The following is a 24,757-nucleotide window of genomic DNA, read 5'->3' on the forward strand; positions in this document are numbered from 1 at the left end:
ACCAATATAAGAAACTACTTATTATTAAAAAAAATACTACCAACTAATTAAAACAAATATTAATAATTATTAAAAATGAGCACAGGCAAAACACTACTTGAGGACAAAGTTAACACTTGAGCCCACAACAGCTCACAAATTTATCTTTTCAAGAGTCCAAGAAGGGTGAGTAGAGTAGGGGGATTCTTTGGAAGCCAATGGTAGTAAGATTTCATGATAACGGCGGTCATTTTGGAGTTGATCGGACAGTAGCCAGGATCAAGAGAAATTATTGGTTTCCGCGAATGAAGAGGTATGTTCGAAGATACATTGCGAGTTGTTTTGTTTGTTTGATGAACAAGCAACCCAGAGGACGACAACCAGGGTTTCTTCATCCGTTACCTGTAACCAAACGACCATTTGCAAGGATTCATTGGGATCACTGTGGACCGTTCGTAAAAACGAAAAAAGGTTATTGTTACGTTTTGGTGGCAATCGATTCCTTTACGAAATTCGTTAAGTTGTATTCGGCGCGAGACACTAGAGCTCAAACGACTATAAAATGCGTTAAAAAGTTTATTAATGATTTTGGAATATCTTTAATGTACGTGGTGGATCGTTGAACATGCTTTACGGCTGAGGCGTTCAAGGAATTCTGTACGAAACATGGTACTGACATAAATTACATTTCACCTCGACATCCACAAGCAAATGGACAAGCTGAGATAGTGATGGAAACGTTGGTAAATTCTATGATCAGTACAGGCAGCAAGTGAAGATGCTTGGGACCTCACTCTGTCACTAGTCGAGAGAAACATGAATAGTGCGGTAAACAAGTCCACGAAGTATGCTCCGTACGAGGCCGTATTTGGGTATATTCCACATTTTATTGATGCCAGATTAGAACGAGAATTGAGTGATTAATGAGACAGACAATGCTATTAGTGACGTTCAGGAAATGGTTCAAAGAAACATTGAGAGGGCACAGGAATCATACAAGAGGCAGTATGACAGAAAGCGCTGCCGGGCAGTAGATTATACCGTTGGTGACATTGTAGTAATGAAATCCTGTCCAAAACAAACTGGAGAGTCCACTAAGCTACAATCAAAGTACAGAGGACCCTTAACAATAATTGAAGTCCTACCTAACGACACGTATAGGGTTACTACGTTACCGGAGATAGGAGGAAGATTGTGGACAGCAACGGCCCATGTAAGTCAATTGAAAATCTCCAGAAATCACGAGGAAAGTGATACTGATAGTGACGGCGTAAGTGAGAAAGATGAAGAGTCCGAAGAGGAGAAGAAGAAAGAAGACGACCGAGGACAAGATGAAGAGTCTGAAGAGGAGAAGGAGAAAGAAGAGGACCGTGCACAAGGAAAAGGTAGAGCGAGAAGGCAACGGAAAACTCCTGCAGCATTGAGGGACTACGTTTGTGAACAGGTGTGTGCACGTGTACTAAACTAAAGTTTGTGCGTGAGTGTACGAAAATTATAATAATTGTTCTAGTTTAAAAAGTTTTCTCAGGAGAGAAAAACCGTCAGGAGAAGCCGAGTTTTAGAAACCGTCAAAAGAACATTCGAGAACGATTGAAATGGTGGGGACACGACCAAGCGACGTCAACAGTTAGTCGTAACCGGACGGTTGTTAGGTGTGAGTCTATTCTTGTAACCTAACCTCACTTGTATATATCTTGTCTATATTGATTAAATACATATTTTTTTGTTCCTGACAACGAGTGATCTCTTCATTCATTCGCACATAAGAGTTTCGGTTGAGAGATTCTAACATAATTGTGATTCAATTTTTATTGCTAAGTGTACAGGCTTTATTTTATTAAGCAATGAGAGTTTATTACCCAATTTAAGAACGTCAATGTCATCTTGGGTTAGTCTAAATTAATATTTAGGTGTGGTTGTGTTATATTGAATCTTTTAATATAGAATTTATCTTTTTGAAATATAGTACTTTTTATATGTTGATTCTTCGAATGTGATGATCTTTGAGCAAGAGTATTTACTTTTTCTTCTGCCAACCGTTTAAGTTTTTTTTCTTGTTGTCTTTGTTTCTCATTGTTGAATAAAAAATTTCTCCATTAAACCTCTTCACGAGGTCTTCGTATTCCAAATAACGAAGATACTTTTGCAGATCTCTGTGTATGAATTTGAGTATGGTTTCTTGTTTGTTTAGTAGTTTATATTGTGATCTTATTCCTTTTCTAATTAATCTCTTTTCCAACTCCTCTAAATGATCGTTGAATAATATGGATGTTTTTATTTTGAATGTTTTAGGTGTAACATTGAGACTGATTGCCTGATGTAAAAAGTTTATGTTATCTTTTATCTTTTCAACATGCATTTCCTCATCATCTGAGTGCTTTAAGTCTTATGAAACGTGTTTTTTATGCTATTTTTTGTAATTCGCGTTTTTATCCTTTTTCTTTTCTCAAAAATAAAATAAATGTTGACAATGTAGGGAAATAGGTATGTAGCAGTTGGTAACACCGTAACACTTGAAAATAGAAATTTGAATTGACAATTAGAAACTGTCAAAACACAAAATGTATTCACCTGATGTACACCTCCCAAAATAAGAGAAATTGCTCAGAGTCAATGTCTTCATCATTGTGGACCTTGTATTCGATGTTAAGAACGTATTTAAACATCCATAGACAAACATTGTCACATTGACAACTAGAAAAATTAATGACCCAATGTCACCAACTTGAACTGGTTCCATAAAAGGTTACTAACAGTCATTACAGGATCGGATGCTGTAAGGTATCTCATTACAGCATCCGATGCTGTAAGGAGTCTTATTACAGCACCCGTTTGAGTACTGTTATAGCTTTGATTACCGTCGTGAATTACAAAAAGTTCCTTTATACAAGTACCTGTCTACTGCTTTTCCCCAAAAATAAAATTTTAATTGCTTATTGACTCATATTGGTTTCCCCAACCCCCCACGTATTGCTATTTCTATTTTATTTTCATTCTTATTTGAACTAAATTTTATTTTCGAATTTGGATTCTATTCATGTTTTCACACTTGCGTTTTTCTTTCAATTTTTGGTCCTTTGAGAACTTAATAATAATAATAATAATATGACTTTATTTGTCCCATTAGATGTACTTATATTGGCATAGTATATATACATAAAATTATTATAAATTAAGCCAGGACAAATTAGGCGGAGTTCAGGTGCAGCCGTAACAGCACCAGCTCTTCCACTCAAACCTAATAAAACTAATTGTAAATATACATACTTGATTTCTTATAAAACACGTATTCTTTTCATAAAGATTTAACGTAGTTCTATACTGTTCGTCCATTTTACAATTTTATTAGTAACAACTTTTTACATTTAAATTAATTTAATTTTTTTTTAGTGTCAAAATTCTAAAGATTCTATCATTGCCGCAGAAATTTGACAGAAAACCAGCGACCAGTACAATGTATGTAGGTACTGATTTGACGAAGAATGCATCGAGGTAACATAAAGAAAGAATTGAGCATACAGAAAACTACAGCAGCGTGGACTAGAAAACTACCAGACAAAAGTAAGTTAGAATCTAAGTTGAATAATCTTGCTGTTGAAGATGGAGATATTAATAAGTTCATTTTATAAATAAAAATTAGTTACATAATGATAGAAAATACTAAAAAAACAATTACCAATTACTATTATTACTAATTAAAATTATTTATAAATTAATTAATTACTACCAATTACTAATTATTTATTAAACCAATTACTTAAAACGTATAATTAATTTTTAACACTACATAGCACTGTTAATAACCATCAGTGTTCTAGTCTTCATTAACACCCGCTTTTGATTAAATTTTTTATCGACTTGGAGTGGCCATCATCCGAAACCGATTTTCTTTTTTGACTTTTACCAGCCACTTAACTGATAAATCTACAGGGTGATTTATAACATACGGAGCAGATTAAAAGGGTGGGTACTAGGGGCCAAACTGAAGATAATTTCTTAATAATGTTTTGACTACAACGTAATAACCACAAAGATATAGAACGTTAAAGTTGAATCAATGGCCGAGCATTTCTTACGATATATGATATTACACTATGTTTAAATTCAAACTGCGAGTATTTCGGGGTTACTTAAATACACCAATAATAAAATGTTTGTCATGTGGCAGTTACGGCTATTTAAAAATTTGTTAAATCGCTCAAAAACTGGTGTTTGTTTGTTGAGAACCGCTGATACCATGTTTTTATTGCTGCCAATCCTGTTGATTTGGTTACCTAGCAGCGGACATGTCATTTAATAAGTATTTTAATTATTCTTTACTGAATATCAATGGTTCTCAAAAATGGACGATAAGTTATTTAAAAAATTAACATGCGATATCTATGTAACTATTAAGTTTTTAACAAAACATTATTAAGAAAATCTCTTCAGTTTGACCCCAAGTACCTACCCTTTTAGTCTGCTCCGTGTGTTATAAATCACCCTGTATATTATAGATTTGAGGTTTAATGTTATAGATTCTATACGATGTGCATCTATTTGAATGGAAACTTTCAGATGTTGCGGATGAATGCGAACGGTTTTTACAACATAAAGGTTACGGTAGTGTATCCGGTACATCACCGTTAAGGGTGCGGAGCAGCTGTATCTCGACAACAGTAAGTTGCCTAGAGGTTTAGAAAAAAAATCCTTATAAGCAAAGTGGGCAAGAGTAATAGCTGGAAATTATTTTGGAGAAACATAATACATATTCTCGCTATCTCACAAATTTAGACGATGAGCTATAACTTTGACAACATCATTTAATAGCTTGAATAATACCGCATCGCTTTTGTTTTGCGATATTTCTCATATCTGTCATAATAAGGGAGAGGGGCCAATGCGCTTTCAAATGTTTACATTTTAGGCTAGGTTCACATGTGACGGACAAAAACGCGCGTTAACGCGCGATAGAAATTTGAAAGTGTTCAGATGACAAGCGCTAACGTGCACATCACTTGCCATTCCGTTGATTCCGTTGGCACATATAATACAGGGTAGTCAATTTAACGTGAGGCAAGCGATTATCTCAAAAATTTGATTGATTTTTCAATCAATTTTTTTTTTATGTAAAATGAACCAAATCAAAGTTGTTCTGTGCGAAGGGGGAAACCATATGACGATAACATTTTTTGATCTTGACCTTATTTTCAAGGTCATATGAAGGTCACGACCAATTTTTTAAATGGCACCCTATGTTTTTGATTGCAAAATCTGAATCTATCGATAAAAGTAAAATAATTAAAAAAAAAAAATTACAGTGTGGTTTTGCCAGTGCGACGGTGAAACATCTTTTGTAGACAAAATCTAAATAATTTATTCATTTAAATGGTTTTAAATATTGTTTATTTATAATAAAATGATTAAACTGTACTATTAGTCAACAACAAGTATAAAATTTATAATAAATGTTCAAATATTTCCACATCCACTTCAGTCACAGTTATTAACCCTTCTACTAAAACTTTCTTTACATCTTAAAAGGTTTTCTTGGCTACTATTTCTGCATGCATTTCTTATCCGCTTTTTCATGTTTTCTGGCGTAGTCGGTACTTCGCGATAAACATTATCCTTAAGGACACCCACAAAAAAAAATCAAGAGATGTTAAATCAGGTCATCTGGCAGGCCCGGAAATTGGACCTCCCCTTCCAATCCATCGCCCAGCATAGTCCCGATCTAAAGCTTCACATGCAATATGTAAAAAATGTGCTGGACACCCATCATTTTGTAGCCACATATTTTGTCTTTCTGCCCTGCTCAAATCTACAAGTAACGTTGGTAAGACGTCATCTAAAAAATTTCGGTACTTCTCCCCATTCAGCATACCATCAATAAAGTATGGACCGATCAATTTATCACCAAATTATGCCACACCAAACATTAACCGATCAAGGTCGTTGATGTTCTACTTCTCGCAACCATCTCGGATTTTCAACGCTAATAGTGCATGTTATGTCTATTGACTTGTTCTTTGTTTGTAAAAGTAGACTCATCCGAGAATAGCACGTTACCAAAGAAATTGAAGTCCAACCGCATTCGTTCTTGTGCCCATTGACAAAATATTAATCGATTTTCAAAATCACCTCCATTGCTGTTGATGCAATGAAATGTGGTATGGGTGATACTTGTTGCGCTTTAATATTCTTAAAATGCTGGTCTTCGATATTCCGGCGTCAATTGCAAGTCGTCGAGTGCTTGAGGATTTACCTCAACGCTAGGTAATATCGCAATTTCCTTTTCTTCCGTAGTTACAGTTGCTCGCCGATTTTTTTTTCTTGATTCCACATTTCCAGTGTTAGTGAAATCATTCACAACTCTGTAAAAGGTACTTCTCAAAGGTGCATTTCGATCAGGAAAACGTTCTCGATACAAAGCATACTATCAGCAACTTTTCTGCCACATTCTCCATAAATAAAAATTATTTCGACTTTTTCTGTCACACTAGAGTATCCATGATTTAATGACTTAGTTTAAACACTTTGCCTTAATGTAAAACGATGGAATGAATTCAGAATTTATTGCCAGCAGTTTTTATCTGAAAAAAATCAAAGTCAATATAAGAAATGAAATTTTTTTTATTAAAGATTTTGCCGTATTGGTTGAAAAATTGGCTTAGTGTTGTTATTGAATAATAAAAGAATTTTTTATTTATTAGGAACAAACATTTTTGTAGTGTTTCCTCTCACACGGCTTAACATGTGATGATCAATATTTTGGCAGACGTCAATAATTTCGTCAATAACACCATAAAAAGAAATCTAAAGGTGTCAGATCTGGTGATCTTGTTGGCCATTCAATCGGCCCACGTCGACCGATCCACCGTCCAATAATTTTGTATCAAGATAATTTCGTACCATTGCCACATAATGTGGAGGAGCCATTTCAAAATCGTCAGGATTCTGGTGTACAATTTGCAAAAGACTTGGATTAATATCTTCTTCTAATAATCTTAAATACAATTCCGGTCTAATTTTCGGTTAGGAATATTGGTCTCACGATGTGATTTCCCAATATGCCTGTCCAAACATTTATTTTCTTGGGAAATTGAGTGTTAACTTTACGATATTCATGTGGACTAAAATCACTCTAGTAACGTACATTTTGCCGATGCAATTTTCCATCCAAAAAGAAAGTACATTCATCACTGAAACAAATCTAAAAATATTTCCCCGCCGTTGTTGGACCCACATCACACGTTGATGCGATAGCAGCAGACGACATCATGCACGCATTAAGTACTTCTGTTAACATCTGCACTTGTGTGTCTTCAGAAATCGAACGACGACCAGTTCTTTTGCGGTCCTCGACGCTTCCAGTTTCCAAAAACTTATTTACAAGTTCTCTTAAATATTTTCGACTAATTGGATGTTCAGGAAATCGTTCATTAAATTGTCGCTCTGTTTCATGTACATTTCTGTCAGCACGAGGGAATATTAAAATTCCTCCGATTTTGTGCTCTAAACTCCTTCTAGCCATTTTGACCTCGCTTTTCATTGGTTATACTTGGTCGGGTAGAATTCCAAGATAGAAATGAAGGACAATATTTGCATGCTGCCTTAAATAGAAAATTTCAAGGTACCTACAAACTTTAAAATTGTTGTTATGACAATTTTTTCTTAGAAGTTTTAAGAAGAACTTTCTTTTTATCCTTTTCTTGCATTGATTGTTTCATAAAAACATTCTAAAAGAACTGCCGATTTTAACCCTGCTTAACCCGAGCGTAGACCGACTTTTAACTGACCGTCCACCATTTATCTGGCCCATTGTATCTCGACAGATAGTTAACGAAGATGCGTTGGTTTTTCCGGCGAAATTTCGCATTTTGTTTAATATTTATGTAAAAAACTAATAAACCGATACTTGATTGTGAGGTATCGTTGGATTCGTATTGTTTTATTCTTTCGAAAGATACCATAATATACTGGGTGTTCCATTTAAAAAAACAAAGTTGATCCATTTTCCGGAAAAACTAAAAGTGATAGCAAAATTTTCCATAAGACAATATTTGTGCTGATAAAATATAGAAACTGACGTTTTTTTGCTCATATTGATATCTCAATCTGTTCAGAAGTTAAACAGGGGGGGGGGGGGGGGGGGTTACTTTACGCTAGCACTGTATAATTTATTAATATTGTCTACTTAAAATTCCTTTTTTTATGCTGTACAGGGAATTTCCGTTAAACATAAACACAGGTAAATAAATCACTTCAAGAATTTTATTGTTTATTTCTAAATTGCTATACATTGGTGTATATGAAACACTAATATACAGGGTGATTCAAAAAACCGGTGTTAGACTTCTAGAGTAGATAATACAAGAAAAATTAAGATGAATAGTCTTCATATACATCGGGTCGCAAATGCCTGCTTAACCAGATATAGCGGGTCAAAGTTTCTATAAAATTAAACATTATCTGCAATAAAAAGCCCTTTTTTAAAAATATTGCCTACGCTATTGTTAATTTTGTCAAACGTATTTTCGTGTAAAGTGATCAATTATCTATAAATTGGTTTTTTACAAAACTTTGATCAAAGCAATAGTTTTTAAGAGTAGTATAGATTCGCCGATTCAAGAACCTCCTCCTCGAACCTGCGTTCTAGGAGGAGGTTCTTGAATCGGCAAATTTTTTGGGGGTCAGAGGAGGTTCGATGAGGAGAGGAGGTTCTTGAATCGGCGATTCTTTTGAGGGTCGGAGGAGATTCGATGAAGAGAGGAGGAGGTCAATTAACTTGAGAAGGTTATGTTATTTTGACGAAATTATTAAAAATTTATCTTTATTAAAAATGTATCTTTATTTAGGTTATGTTATTAAAAATTTATCTTTATATGTAACCTGTTTACCTAGATGAAAACAATTACTATGTTTATCCTTCGACGCTTCTCAATGAACTGGTAATGTTTTCGATATATCTCTTAACTTATTGTATACAAAGGTATACGGTTTTGGGACATGTAGGTATACAAATAAGTGAGTCATGATCTACCTGCGGGATATTTTTTAAAATTTATTGAGTAAAGGTATACGGAGCTTTAAAATATGCGAGGAGGTTCTTGAATCGGCAAATTTTTTGGGGGGATACGTTCGAGGAGGAGGTCAATTAACTTAATACTAGTAAGTGAGTCATGATCTACCTGCGAGATATTTTTTTAATTTATTATGCAGAGGTATACGGAGTTATAAATATACATGTATACAAACGCACTCGATGCATCCTCCTCCTCCCCAATAAGTTTCAGGAGCGGTGAGGGTTTATAAACGCCTGCGAAATGTGGTATTGACGTAGTTCTTTCATAACAAGTAGAAGTGTACAACATTAAATTGTAAAATGGTCGTGTGTGAGGATTGTGGAAAAAGTTTTACTCGAGTTGACAATTTAAAAAGACATCAACGATTATCTTGTATTGGCAAGAGAATCAAGCTTGACGCACCGCAAATTCCAAAAGCAGTAAAATGTGAGGCTTGCGATGATTATGTAAATAGACAATGTTACTCTGCACATTTACGCAGCAACGCACACAAGCGTAACGCTTTTGTTATAATCGATGACGGAGTGGAGAGAATAGCTGGAGCATTCGGTGACAAAATTGTCAGTTATCGAATAAGTGAAGAAGGTTTTTTTGTGGATTTGGATGAATTTTCTCATAGAATTCGAGAAAAAATACTAAATCTAATACAAAGCGCAATCGATATTCACCGAAATGTAAAATTAAATATGGAATGTTTTGGTTTGTATTTTTTACAATCAAAGGAAGACTGTGAAATAAAATCATTCAATACGAAAAATAAGGTAGTATCATTAGCGTCGGATCTGTATAAAATATATAAGGAATTTATTGATGAAATTTCATCAAAAATGTCAGAATTCCAGGAACGAGATTCAGGTAAGCGTAATGTGACATAATATACCTATATATTAAAAAATAAATGTTTCAATATTTTATTTAGGATGGACTTTAATGCAAATTCTCTATATGGAGTTAAATTTAAACAAATATAATCCTATCAGAGCATCTAATTACATCGATCTACCATCGCAAATAAAAGCAAAGCGTGCTGTGATAAATATACAAAACGCGGATGATGCATGTTTTGCATGGGCTGTAACATCCGCACTACATGAACCGAACGGTTTACCACAGAGGACATCTTCGTATCCGAATTACCTAGACTGCGGCTTAGACTATTCAAATATTGTTTTTCCAGTTAAATTACGAGATATACCTGTATTTGAAAAGCAGAACAAACTGTCTATTAATGTATATGGAATAAATGAGTATTTTAAAGACGGTGTTATGAATTATGACATAATTACAATGTATATATGTCGACAAAAAGAAGAAAGACATATAAATTTATTATTGGTTACAAATGATTCCGGGAATAGTCACTATTGTTGGATAAAAAATCTGTCTCGATTACTATCATCGCAAGCATCGCAGAATGGTCATGAAAAGTATATTTGCGACGGATGCTTGGTATTCTTTACGTCAGAAAATAAACTTATCCGTCATCAAAGTGACGATTGCAGCAAGGTAAGGGCAATTTTACCAACAACAAATTTGAAAATAAATAAATATGGAAATGAAGAAAAGGAAAATATACTACAGTTCGAAAATTTTGAACGACAATTAAAAATACCGTTCGTGGTGTATGCAGATTTTGAAGCATTACAGAAACCGATCGCCGATGCGGAAGCAACAGAACTTAACGATGATAATTCATACTCCGTCAAATGTTTCAAACACGAACCTTATGCATTTGCATATTATATAAAATGTTCATATGACGAATCATTGTCGAAGTTTGAAATATATCGCGGATGTAATGCTGCTCAAATTTTCATGAGCAAGTTGGAACATGACGTTCTGAATATATACAAAAATTATTTAAGCCAACCAAAAGAAATGCTCCCATTACCACCTATTGATAGATTAATACACGAGATGCAGGATATCTGTCACATTTGTTCGCACAAAATAAAAGAAGGTAATAAAGTGTGCGATCATGATCACCTAACTGGGTTGTATAGAGGACCCGCACATGCTGTATGTAACATCAATTATCAATTACCAAAGTTCATACCGATATTCTTTCACAATCTTTCGAACTACGATTGTCATATGTTTGTGAAAGATATGGCATTAAAAGAAGAAGACGTGGACGTTATAGCACAGAATAAAGAAAAGTATATATCATTTTCGAAAAAAATTATCGTAGGAGAAAACATTGACAGCAAGGGAAAGCTAAGGCGGGTTCATATGAAATTGAGATTTGTGGATTCATTTAGGTTTATGGCTTTATCGCTAGAGAAGTTGGGTTCATTTTTGGAAGACAACCAATGCGTTCAAATCAGAAAATATTTTAGGAACGAAGAACAGTTTCGACTTATACGTCAGAAAGGAGTTTTTCCGTATTCCTTTGTGGATTCATTCGAAAAGCTGAATCTTACCGCTCTGCCAGATCGAAGTAGTTTTTACAATACTTTATGCGACGATAGTATAACCGAAGAAAATTATTGTCGTGCACAAACGGTGTGGAACTTATTTAACTGTCGCACTTTAGGCGAATATAGCGACATTTATTTAACGTCTGACGTTTTACTTTTGGCGGACGTATTTGAGAATTTCCGAACCATCTCGATGAAGTATTACTCTTTAGATCCATGTCATTACTTCACAGCGCCGGGCTTCGGTTGGGATGCATTATTACGAATGACAGGGGTAAAATTAGAATTATTAACGGACATAGACATGTTACACTTCTTTAAAAATGGTATTCGCGGTGGATTAAGTATGTGCACTAAACGCAGTGCGAAGGCTAACAATAAATTAATGATGGAATTTGATGAAACCAAAGACCCATCTTATATTTTGTATCTCGACGCTACGAATTTGTATGGACACGCAATGAGACGAAAATTACCGACGGGGGGATTTCGATGGCTATCAGATGAAGAGATTCAAAAGTTAGATATTTACAATACGGAAGACGATTCCGAAAAGGGTTACGTGTTCGAGGTAGATTTAGAGTATCCGGAAGCAATACATGATGAACACAACGATTTGCCATTTTGTCCAGAACGGATTGTACCCCCAGGTTCAAAAAATGCAAAGTTAATAGCAAATTTGGAAAATAAAACAAAATACATCATTCATTACGTGAATCTAAAGCAGTGTATCAAGTTCGGATTGAAACTAACGAAGATTTACAGAGTATTAGAATTTAAACAATCCAACTGGATGCGGAGCTACATCGATTTCAATTCCGATAAACGTGCGAAAGCTAAGAATGAATTTGAAAAAAATCATTACAAAGCAATGAATAACATCGTATACGGTAAGACAATGGAAAATGTGGAAAAGCGAGTGGATATAAGACTAGTTACCCACTGGGAATGTCGTCATAAGAAACCGGGCGTGGAAGCCCTAATAGCTAAACCAAATTTTAAATCTTCGAAAATATTTTGCGATAATTTGATAGCCGTTCAATTGAACGTCGCGGAAGTTCGTTATTGCAAACCGCTGTATGTAGGTTTCAGTATATTAGAGCTTTCGAAAACCGTAATGTACAGCTTCTTCTATGATTACTTAAAAGTTAAATATGGAAATAACATAACACTTTTATACACCGATACTGATTCCCTAATCCTAGAAATTACTACTCCCAATGTATATGAGGATATAAAAGAAAATATTGAATTTTTTGACACGTCCAATTATCCGTTAGAGAATATACACAATATACCTCGCGGTCGATCTGTGTTGGGAAGAATGAAAGATGAATATCCAAACAGGTGCATAACGTCATTTGTTGGAACAGGAGCTAAGGCGTACTGCATCACCTTGTTGAATGATAATGTAAAAAAGGCTAAAGGAGTAAAGAAATATGTTATAGATAAACATTTAAGCGTGACCGATTATAAACGTGTGGTTGAATGTGGCGGATCGGTTCATAAAAAAATGTACATTTTTAAGTCAGAATTTCATACTATGTATACCGAATTAAAGAATAAAATTGCTCTTTCATCGTGCGATGATAAACGATACATATTGCCGAACGGATGTAATACTTTGGCGTGGGGTCATTGGTTGATAAAAAGATTGAATGCGAATAAATGAATTTAATTTAAAAAAATTGTAAAGAATAATAATGTATTTGTAATGTTCGATTGTTAATAAAGTCTTGTAAACTTTTAAATATAGGTCTTTATACGTTTTAAAGAACGTTAGTTTTTGAGATCCAAGAATTATGAGACGGACCTAATCCTAACCATTTCACAAACACTTGATTTCCTTTTCGCCGTAGCACTTTTTCCACCAAGTAGACGTCAGGATATTTAACTTTTTGTAATTCCTCTCGATAAAAACCACCCATAATTTTTTCATTGGATGCATCTTTGAGCAGATATGTTGTTGGGAAAGTATTACGAACAGAATGTATTGTAAACACTTCGTTAGACCAATTGGGAGTATAGTTTTTGGTGAAGGCGTGTCGATGCTTGCTCACTCTGACGTGATCACCGACATTAAATTTTTTGGTATAAGGATCGGCAATTTTTATGTAATTATATACAGTTTTTAACAGTGTCGATGCGTTTCTGTTATTTACCTCGCTAGGTTTCATTCCTATCGTCCTGTGAACTTGGTTGTTATAATCCAGAATTAATTTGGGAAGCAATTCCAACCAACGATAGTTACCTTGCATACTAAATTCTTTCCACATTTTTTCTTTTATTGTTCTATTAAACCGTTCAACAATAGAACTCTTTAAATTGGAAAATGAACTGTAGTGATTGATGTGATATCGTGACATGAGCTTTTTAAAATCCTCATTGTAAAATTCTTTTCCGTTATCCGTTTGCAGATTCTTCGGTATGTTTTTCCGCTTTTCCGATAGAATTGTTTCCATAGCTCGCGTAACTTCTTTGCCAGTTTTGTTTTTTAGTGGTACAGCCCATCCATACTTTGAGAAAGCATTAATAACTGTTAGAATATATTTAAAATTACCATTTGCTTTTGAATAAGGTATCATCTCCACTAAATCAGCTTGAAATAAGTCCGTTAAACCTTTTATAATAACACGTCTGCGTTTATACTTTTTCCTCGCGGACGCGTGCAACTCGTTTACGACGGACCTTTTAATATCGCTCATTTTCTGGATATTTCAATGAGCAGTTCTACCATAAATGGTTTCTTGAGTAAAGTGGTCTTCGTTGTGGGTTTGCAAACTATTTTATCTCCAAAGAAGAGAACATTTAACTTTTTATTTGGATCGAAGATACTCCCGTTAATAATCATTTCAACGTCTCCTTCAAATCGGTATTTCACTATTTCACCAATATATAAAAAGTTTATATATTTACTTACGTAACCTAAATTTTGAATAATGTAATAATTATCCGTTGTATCCGTAGTTCCATCTCCGCTAAACGTAAGTATTGTTGGTTGTTTGAAATATCGTTGTAAGTTTTCACGTTTATTAAAATGAGCAGCAATGTTGTGTCCGTGTACGTGTTTACCAAACTTATCGATCGTCATACTAGACGAATGTTTTCCGAACTTGCTTAAACTCATCTGCTCTAGTTCACAAACGTCGGTGTTTTAAAACAAAAAATGTGAGAGTCGTATATTTATGATAATATTTTAACGTATAATCTCGGCCTCTGTTAGCTCCGATATTATTGATGATATTTCATTGACATGTGCAGAATGACCTGCAGTTTGCGAGGCCATCAACAAACGCAGTCTGTCGACAAGTTCGTTGGGATCGTCCCAATACTCGTATTCGATAAGAGCCCCAGGAACGACTTGTTTTTGTAATGCACCACCGACTTTTTTCTTCGGATTCGGCCAGTATTTAGCCCAATGCACCTTGGGTTTGTTACCTTCAACGATAGGCTTGATAATATTCTGAAATTTCCCACTGTCGTCCTCAGTAGTCATACCTGCCTCTGGAATGTAATTAATGTACGGAGCATTTGAACGTAGTAAGATATCTTTGTAGTTGCGCATGTCCTGAATTGTAAATTTGCCCGGTTCGTTTTTAAATAGTAAATCGTATAAACCAACGGTTCCCGTATATTTGAAGTTTCCAACGTGAATATCCTGATCCTCAAAGTGAACAGGACTGACTCCAATGTAGAAACCTTCGGGAGTTTCGCGAACACCGTATAAACGATCATAATCATCTTTTAAATCAGTTGTTAAACCAACAATATACGTTCTGGGCAAAGGATGAAACTGACTCAAAGCGGCTTGTACCTCTGGAGACTCCAATCTTTCTTCTATTTCATCTTTAAGTCGTTCTATTCGATTATGTGCGTCCGAAATAAGAGCTCCGGTATCCTCGCTAGAATCGAGGAGTTCTTCTTCTTCGCCCGGCGGAACTTCATATACTTCTTCTTCTGCATGAGCTAATGGACCAAGAGGAGAAGACGTGGGAGAAGATACCAACCTTTTTTCAGGAGTCGATGTAGCAAATTTTCGTCGTTGTTCTTTTAATGGAACTTTCGGTTTTCGAATAAAATATTCGGTCTCGGTTTTAGCTGGTACGTCAGAAATATCCGGCGAGTAGCGTTGTATCTTAGATATCAATTTTTCTTCTTTTGGAGATAAACTTCGTTTTGGAATGGATAGTAAAGGCGCAGTGTCAAGTTTTGCGACAATATCCTGTAAGGGTCTTGCGATGGGTGCATATGCGGTTTCCGACCGAATCCTTGACTCCTCTAAGTCTTCTTTTAAAGAACGAATTTTGTCTCTCACGACTTCTCGTGCCGCGATAAGTTCTGCAGCTATCGTCTTGTTCATTGTATGATGTATGTGAAGTTACTACGAACTGTACAGCTGAAGTCGTTAGTTTTAAACTTCAATGAATTTATCAAAACCCTTACGGTAACGTCCCTTAGATACACTACAATCTAAATCAATAACTAGGATGCCGTGTCTATTCTCCCAACAAGCATCGCTAATTTCCTTTAGCCGATGAAACTCCATATCGCTCATTATGTGATCTTCAAATACGTGTTTTAAATTTGTTAAGTCTTGTTTAAATAACACCAAAAAGTTACAATTATCGCGAACTAATTGTTTTGGAATTGCACTATAACTTTGACAAATTAGAAAACAATCAATGTTTTTATGTCGACCATACGAAAAAAATTCCTTAATGACATTTTGACCTGTACAGGAAACATCGTCAAATACGACTACCGAATATTCTTTCGCATCTTCCGGTCGAATGAACTCGTCTATATTAGAAAATTCATAGTAACCGCAATCTTTTATAGGTTCAATTAAACGTCTTAAAAAATCGTACTTATTTTGGTATAACGAATTGGAGCATAAGTATAAGTTTAGGAAGCGGAGGCCATTACGTGCAAGTAAAAGCGATAACATAGCATTTGTTTTTCCGACACCAGAGGGTCCTACAATTAAACCTCGCTTACATTTTCCACCAAATAAATTGCTGTGTCTTGTAAAGTGTTCTTCGACCGAACCATTACTAAAATTTACTATAGGCAGTGTTAGAAGTTGCGGTAGACATTTTAATTTCTCGTCGATCATGATTCTCGTACTAAATGAATTATAACATTAACAGGATAAGACTGAATGAAAATATAGCAAAAGTAACTTTATATAGATATATTGAGTATATTGGAAGTATAAAATAATAATTAACTTAATAATTAACTTAATAATTAACTTAATAATTAACTTAATAATTAACTTAATATTAACTTAATAAATAAAAGAAGAGAAGGAGTAGTTACCACTCCTCCTCCTCCTCTTCTTGATATCTTTGGTAAGGAGGTGGTGGTGCTGCTGGTGCCGGAGTAGTTGCCGGAGTCGTTGCCGGAGTCGGTGCCGGAGTCGGTGAACTTACACATGTGCAACGGTTAATGTGCATGTTTTGCACATGCACTTCACCCCTCACCACAGCCGATTCTGACACACTCTGCAGCTGAGAAGATAAAATTAATGACATGGAAAAAAGTATTATAAGTATAACGTACCAACTTAAATATAGCATCTAATTTTACCTCCAACGAGGCAACTTTCTGCTCCACTTCACATAGTCTTAGCATATGATTAACTCTCATATTATCCATATTATTAGTCATCTTTAAGCTAGGAAGGGAAGTTTACGCTATTAGTAGTGAAACTAGATAAAATACATTCAGCCTTTTTAATTTCACAGGTTAATGATGCTATGGTGATGTCGAGCGATACTGTTAAAGGGTTGTTACAGCTCGATGCCAGCCCTTCTCTAAACTGTGAAAGTTCTCTCAAAGAGGTCTGCAATTGAAGAACCTTTGCATGAAGGTCTTTATAAAAATTTTGATACAAATTATTAATTTCGGCCAAAATCTCCCCTTTGGTTGTTTCTACTGCTGTACACATTGCGTTTGAAAAAAGGCTGGCAGACACATCGGAAATATCTGAAGTAGCAGGAATATTAGCAGGAATATTGTCAACCCTTAAGATGTGTACTTTCGGGCTTAACGAAGGAATTTCGGTGTTAGGGATATTTGAGTTAGTAACGGGAGCCAATGAAGCTTTAGAAGAAGAAAAAGAAGCCTTAGTAGCTTTAAGATACTTCCGGTTACTACAGTGTTGTGATACCGCCATTAAAGCAAGAGAGTCGTCGGATTTATCGGACTCGTTCTCGGTAACCACTTTCGACTGTGTCATTTCAACCTTCGACGGGGTCGCTTGTTCAACTGACACATACTTGCGTTGGCTACGTCGCGAACGAGCACGTGCCTCCCTTCTTTCCTCTCTATACTTTTCTGACGGTACCCACACACCTGCAGCCTTCTTCCAATGTTCACGGTTCCCCGAATTCCGACGAAGTGAAAGGCGTTTCACATTTTTATCGTCGACATTCGCGGAACCTGCGACGTTCAGAAGCGACGGATCTTGCTGCGCATTAGATTCTACGTTAGGATCCATCGGCTGCTCATTAGGTTGCACGTTTGGATCCAGCGCCTTCTCAACAGTCGATATGTTCAACAGGTTTATGTCAAAACTGTTTAACAGGAATGACTCCTGGCTGCTGGCGAAACCGGGAGCAGTTAAATCAATTTGACTAAAACCGTCTTGAGACATCTTGATAAAAAAAAGATTCATACATTAATTTATTTTATTTTAATAAAAAATCATGTATACTTACATCGCTTGATGAAAAGAACGTTAAAATCTAATTGCAGTGGGTGCTGAATGATAGGATGTGAATGATAAAAAATTATTGTAGATATTATGATACAAACGTTCGAATAATAAAGTTATGCTTACCAACAAAAATTAAGATTTAAAATAGAAGGAGCTATAGGAATGAAAAAAAAACAGATTAGCAACAATATATGCAAAGGAAAAGAAGGCTATAAGGCTTACCAGAAAAAAGTCGCCGAGATAACGAAGTTATCAAAACTGATCGAACTGATCAAACACAAAATGGAAGTGATCAGTAGTAAGGTCCTGTAGGAATTGAAAAAATAAAAATAACAATTTAACATAACAAACAAATAAACAAGTTGTACTCACAAAAACAAAGTAGAAAGAACTGTTATGATGAAACAAAACAAGAATATTTTACATATTATATAAGCAAAGTAAAAAAGGTTACTTACCAAATAAAACACAGCAAAAAAAGAGAAAGCTGAATGAGCAAGGATGTCTAGGAGTGGAAAAATCAATTTTAAATATTATATAAACATACAAAACAAATATAGTTTTACTCACCAAAAAAGAGAAAGTTGTAGAAAGAGCTGTAGTGATGGAGAGAAAATGAACGTTATATAAACATGATAATAAAGAAGGTTGTACTTACCAAAAAACTGAAGAACACAAACACTTAAGTGACTTTCAAAGGCTGGGAGGTGCCTTCTTATACTAGAGTAATGAAGGGGGGCGTGGGGTGGGGCGTGACAAGGGGGAGGAGTGGGGAATGGGCGGAGTTAGAGTGGGGGTACTTTTTTTCTGGCTCTACTTTCCTGGCAACCGGGGGGGGGGGAATTTTAGATTTCCCCCACTCCCATCCCCACTCTTCCATCTCCACTTTGGGAGGAGCCTGAGGAGGAGCATGGGAGGAGCATAGGAGGAGCTTCAATAAACAATCCTTTTCCCTTTTTCTTTTCTTTTTTTTTTTTTTTTTTTTTTTTTTCTTCCTTTTTTCCCCTTTCTTTCTTCCTTTTTTTCTTCCAATTTAATACTTTTTCAATGTACAACCCAAGTCATACCAACCCAACCCAATGTATACATACCATGTATTCATTTAGATTAACTATTTTTTTCTTTTAAATTAAAACAACTTTTTACACTTTTTACAATCTTTTATTATTATTAGTTTACAATCTATAACTGACAATGTTTATATACTAAACCATACATAAAGAACAATCCTTTCTTGCCGATGGTGGACCATCAATATGCGTTTCCCAATGAGGCAAATTATAATGTTCAAAACAGGGCAGCTTGCTTTGTAATCGCTCATCGTTTCTATACTTCAACGGTAATTTAAACCAAACCGCCGCCAAATCTAATGGCTTTACTTTATTGATATAATAATCGATTGGTAAATAACATAATTCGTAGTTTTTAATATTCGCAAAAGATAAATCAGATTCGTATCTTTCCATAATATCCCACACTTTATTAATTATAAAAGTTGAAAGTCCCAATCTGGTAACTAACCGCCAAAGACGTTCCATCTTGAACTGCTCTACCGCTACTACCCGTCTGCCTGTCTCAATTCGTTTACATATAGTTATAGATGTCTGAATACGTATGAAAATAAATAAAAAACATTCGATAAGGAGCACATACTTGGTCTCTTTTTATGATAGGGACACATCGGCGCACCAACCTCCAATTTGCATTCATTTTCCGGCAATTCTTTTACCGGTATTGTTAAAATTCTTCTTAAAAATGTAGCTTTCTCACGTCCTTTTACGTACGCTACTTTTGTCGAACGACACAAATAATAAACGATCTCATCGAAACGAGACGCAGGAACAAACCCGTCGTTCCAATCAATACAATGATGATGACTCATTAACCAATTCGCCGTATTGCGAAATTTGGTAGATAGTGAAGAAAAGCTTCGACTAGGTTGAAACACGTAATGACTTATACAATGATTACTGTCGTAAGAAGCCAGTTCCTTTGGGATAAATTCTTCATCGTTTATCGTGAAACCTTGAATGTCCAAAATAATAAAATCCCTTTGAAAAACCATAATATCCATAATATACCACTATATGCAAACGTTTCCTTCGATGTTTAGAGATACACTAAATGACGTTGCTTCAACAGTACCACTATATTAATTGCTTAACCATTTTCGTAAGAGGCGAATACACAAATGCTCTGTCATGCAGAATTAATGCGTAAGCTGTCGTACCTTCCGGAATTGGATTTTTCGTTGAATACTCGATTTTTATTTCTACTCCGCTTTTATGTATTGCTTCCTGTTGATACGTGCAATCGATTCCAATTAACGGCGCGTAAGTTTTAAATTCTTCCGGTGAAAACAAAGGTTCGCTTTCTTGATAGTAGTATGCTTGCTGAAATCTTGAATACATATCATACAAAATCGCATAGTGATTGTTATCAAAATCCACATTCAAATTATCGTACGGAAAACGTTCTCCATTCAAGAAAACCGTTACGTTCGTTAAGTTTATATTATCAAATAATGCCATGTTTCCTTTAAATATACCCTTTCGATTTGTTTGAAATCCGATGATTATAAATCTAGGCGTTTCCAATTGTGGAGCAGTTTTGACGGCCCAAGATTGCTTCGTAGTTTGAGGTAATTGAGGGTACTCGTGTATTTCCCACGATCGAAAAGGAACGTGAATGTCTACGTTTCTTTCTGATAGTTTTGTTAATGCCAACTGTTCGCGTAATCCCACCGCCACGTGAGGAACTCTCCATATAATTTTATTAATGATCAATTTCAATTTTTCGTCGTTCGGAGCGGCTGCTGGTTGAAAGATGACGTCCGTATCATCGTGTCCGCGAATTAGCACAAGTTCCTGTCGAACGTTCATCATGATCTTTCTGAAATCTTCTGCGAATCCTAGCAACGTTTTTAGCGGAACGCTAAGACCGAAATTTCCATTTTTATCTAAAGCCTTTGAAACACCCGCTATATCATCTTTCCAAGGTTTTATGTGCCAACCGGCGTTCTCTAATTTCACCACCTCGTTCTGCGTAGATGAGAAATAACCCTTCATGCATGAGCTTATACCGACGTTCCGCACACCATCAACATGTACTCCGTTAATAAGATATCGAATATCGCTAAACATAAATGCAACGGGATTGTTAACCAATTGCCCCGTTGCGCTGGCATCTTTTGTTATACTTCCGTCCGCGGCTAACTTACGAACGCTACCCTCGACGTATAGATAACTCTCGCTCGGTAAAGTATAATTATCTATTTCCGGAATTGAAATTCTAATTTCGTCATTGTTATCGAACGTGGTCGATCCAAACGGTTGATGCGAATGGAATTCATAACTTACGATAGAGTGATCTGTTTTTATCTTATCCGTTACTTTTAAAATGTCCATTACTTTAACACTTCGTATCCTAACTGAACTAAATACCTTCGATTGACTGGTGATAATCGATGAATGGATCGTCTTCTACTGCCGCTACGTTGACTGATGACGCGCGCTTTATAGTTTTCTCCATTAAACAATTTTCTCGCTCTGTCTCTTCTTGACCACCGCATTCTTTTGTTTTGATATAACACTGTCATAACGTTAGTCAAATTTAAATAATTCAATTTATCGATCTCAGGTGAACTCTCACTGTTATTTCTTCTTCTCTGAAGTCTACCAAGTTTCCGTCCTGATCAAGTATACGTACTGTTAAGCTACTAATCACGTTCGTTAAAACCGGTAAATAAATAGGTAGTTGTGGTGATTCGATTATTTTAAAACCTGCCGGAACGTTTGGGAAAAAATGATATAAAACGTGCACGGGAACTCCGTTATTATACGATCCCGTCACTAAATTACAATAAATTTGTAAGGCGTTCGTTTTATTTATGTTTACTACGAAATCGGATTCCACTTCCGTATCTCTAGGTAATATTTGAGGCTTGAAGCCAAGTAACGACCCTATAGAATTATCGCATGCAAAATTAATTCGACGGGTACTTTTTATTAAAGAATGTTGTGTGTTATTATTCCCCTTAATCCTTATTACGACACTTTTAGCGTGTCTTTTGTCTAGCTGTTCATTCACGAAGTCGGCAATATCATCAATATCGTACGTTCCAACAGGTACTATTATATTGTTTTTAAAATGTCCTGTCTTATCTTCGTATTGGATTACGTTGTTGTTTTTATTAACGTTTGCTAAACTATTAAACGTTTCGAAATTCAAAAGAGCCAACTCGTAACTACCAAATTCGTTCAAATAGATCGGAGGATTAAAATTACAAGTCAATTCAGATGACTTTCCAGTCAACGTAAATGTATATGTCGTGTGTATTGCTTCTTTCTCCATTACTTCTGAACGTCTAAACGTCTCTAGACTCTAATAGGTTCTTTTATTACTTAGAAACTTCAGACACAACTGTCCGCAATTTTGATCTATTTCTCTTTGATATCGACAGTAATTATACTTTACTTGACCACCCCTACCGTCTGACAGCAAATATTGTTCAATTTCTAATGGCGGTCTTAAATCACCGTAACTGTCGAAATAGTATATGTCCTTGTCGTCTTTCTTATAGGCGACCCAATGAGTCCCTCGTCCTTTCAAGTTATCCAAGTTAACAATACCTCTTTCCTTCTTTTTAATCTTACTCGGGAGATTGTCTCTCATAAATATACCCCGAAAATGTGGAATTTTTAGTACTTTCGCAAACTTTTCCAACTCGACGTTAGTTAACGCACGACGAGGTATTCGAACTAGTTTTTTGAACTAGTGGTTATACCGCAACCTTTCTTATAGGGCTTATTGAAGTAACCTGTGCCGCCAACATTATTCCCCTTTCCTTCAATAAACAAACCGCAACCTTTCTTATATGGTTTTATATACAATCCGCTACCTACGGCCTTTGCTTCCATAGCCTTGTTATGTCTTCGTTCTTCATCTAATTGCTCTCTAGCTGTTTTCGCGTTGTTTATAGTTCTTGCAATAGCGGCAGCACCACCGCCGATACTACCTAGGGCACCTAAAGCTGCGAACAGGGGAATTAAAGGTAAAAATCCTCCCGTTTTCGGAATTCGAATAACTCGACCTCTAGGTTCGGAAATTCTTTTTCTTATCTTTTTCAAAGCTCCGTACGCCGCTTTAACGTTTGTCAACAAATTTTTAGCACCTGATCTCGATATTGCGTTGCGAGCGAATCGAAGTGCATCTACAAAAGATATAGCTCCACCACGCTTTACACGCGTTCGGACTTTTTTTAAAGGTCGTCGACCCGTACGATTTCTTTTTCTACCTACGCCCATACCGACCGCTACTTTTGCTTTCATTAAGGCGGCAACTGCGGACGATGCCACTTTTTCTCCAAGAGTAGACTCTTTATTTCGTATTCGTTCTTTCGCTGCTTTATATAATGCTCTGTCTGCGTCGTGTCTAAATTTTAAATTTGAACTGACCGTATATGCTATATCGTGTTTCTTACACGCTTCGTCTAATGGATTCACGCCTCGATCTCCTCTCGATAATCTCTTTTCCAACTTGGTACCCGGTCCACAAAAATTATATCCTGGCAAATGAAGTTCTATCGGAAGTTTATCTATCAACTTGTTAAAAAATCCTCGACCAATTCGTTTGCCTGTCAAACGATAACTGTTACGATTAGGTTCTAACAAATTCATTTTATAATTTCACTCCTTCTTCCTTTTCTTCACAGTTAAAAACTAGAAATGAAGCTCTGCTGTTGTGCTTTAAGCTTTTATTCCTTTTAAATATTTTACAAAAACAATTTTGCTCTTAATTTATACTTAAATCTATTAATATTATTATTATTATTATTCAGCTACACTTAAATCTACTAATATCCTAAAAATTAATTGTTACTCAGTTAAAAACATTTCGATTACTCTACAATGCTAAAACGTTCTTGATATATATTTAATCTATAATCTACATCTAAATATTTTTCTAATAACTTATTTACGTTTCTTATCCTAGTCTTAAATCTAATTCCGTCCAACATCTTTTCTTCCCAGTCACTTATCCTTGATTGTCTGTAAGCAAACGTCCAAGTGTGCATTCGGTACACTCTATTTTTCGATTCGCAAAACGTCACTTTTTTTTCCATTTTATTCACTTCACATCTTCATTAATGCGTGCAAATCTAAATCCAGTAATATCTTATCCATACCGTATACGAGCAGTTCTTTAGTTACGCACAAATGTTCACTTGGTGCACCGTTTGAAGCAACCAATATATTCGATTTTATATCACCTTGCATTGTTGATACCACATCGATCACGCTATCGTAATAATTTTTATATTCCATACACTTTAATACTTCTACCCTACTCGAAACTAAATCGCTAAGTTTCCACAATTCGTGTAACGAGTCGTAAGCCAGGTAAAATATTTCTGACCCCCTTTCCATTTTCAACACTTTTCGTACATTTTCTATCCATTGGCTGCTGCAGGTCACGCCGCTTACAACGAAATGTGGTGGTGTCGATAAATCACCAACAAAACTATTCATAATCAATTGTCTGCTATTAATCACATTTTTCCATTC

At 35.5% G+C, this 24,757-nt stretch overlaps 3 protein-coding genes across 5 annotated transcripts in view; 2 read left to right on the top strand and 1 right to left on the bottom strand.

Annotated features, from left to right (window-relative positions):
- LOC139431904 (ras-related and estrogen-regulated growth inhibitor-like) overlaps positions 1-24,757 on the top strand; it is a 73,991-nt gene that overhangs the window by 38,385 nt on the left and 10,849 nt on the right. The window contains exon 3 of the mRNA XM_071200157.1: positions 3,370-3,540. The gene's annotated coding sequence lies outside the window, so the exon portion shown is untranslated. The remainder of the gene's footprint in view (positions 1-3,369; positions 3,541-24,757) is intronic.
- LOC139432057 (uncharacterized) lies at positions 9,347-13,139 on the top strand. The gene is made up of 2 exons (XM_071200394.1): positions 9,347-9,902; positions 9,967-13,139. Exons 1-2 carry the CDS (start codon positions 9,347-9,349, stop codon positions 13,137-13,139), a joined length of 3,729 nt encoding a protein of 1,242 aa, XP_071056495.1.
- On the bottom strand, positions 16,706-18,609 carry LOC139431852 (uncharacterized). Of its 3 annotated transcripts, XR_011641886.1 has the most exons (5): positions 18,414-18,609; positions 18,315-18,345; positions 18,193-18,235; positions 17,033-18,128; positions 16,777-16,980 (listed from the first exon to the last, which is right to left on the bottom strand). XR_011641886.1 is itself a non-coding variant. In XM_071200066.1 (3 exons), the coding sequence occupies exon 3, from the start codon at positions 18,126-18,128 to the stop codon at positions 17,148-17,150; it is 981 nt and encodes a 326-aa protein (XP_071056167.1). In that variant the 5' UTR covers positions 18,193-18,345; positions 18,414-18,608; the 3' UTR covers positions 16,706-17,147. The 3 variants fall into 3 exon arrangements, 1 of the variants encoding a protein (XP_071056167.1); XR_011641885.1 differs by having other exon boundaries at positions 16,778-16,980; positions 18,193-18,345; positions 18,414-18,608; XM_071200066.1 differs by having other exon boundaries at positions 16,706-18,128; positions 18,193-18,345; positions 18,414-18,608.

This window comes from Onthophagus taurus, chromosome 11, assembly GCF_036711975.1.
Source record: "Onthophagus taurus isolate NC chromosome 11, IU_Otau_3.0, whole genome shotgun sequence".
Classification (NCBI taxonomy): Eukaryota; Metazoa; Arthropoda; class Insecta; order Coleoptera; family Scarabaeidae; genus Onthophagus; species Onthophagus taurus.

Coding starts and splice junctions, on each gene's coding strand:
- LOC139431852 (XM_071200066.1), bottom strand. CDS start 18,128: ATGTCTCAAGACGGTTTTAGTCAAATTGATTTAACTGCTCCCGGTTTC.
- LOC139432057 (XM_071200394.1), top strand. CDS start 9,347: ATGGTCGTGTGTGAGGATTGTGGAAAAAGTTTTACTCGAGTTGACAAT. Junction 9,903..9,966: donor ATTCCAGGAACGAGATTCAG/GTAAGCGTAATG, acceptor TATTTTATTTAG/GATGGACTTTAATGCAAATT.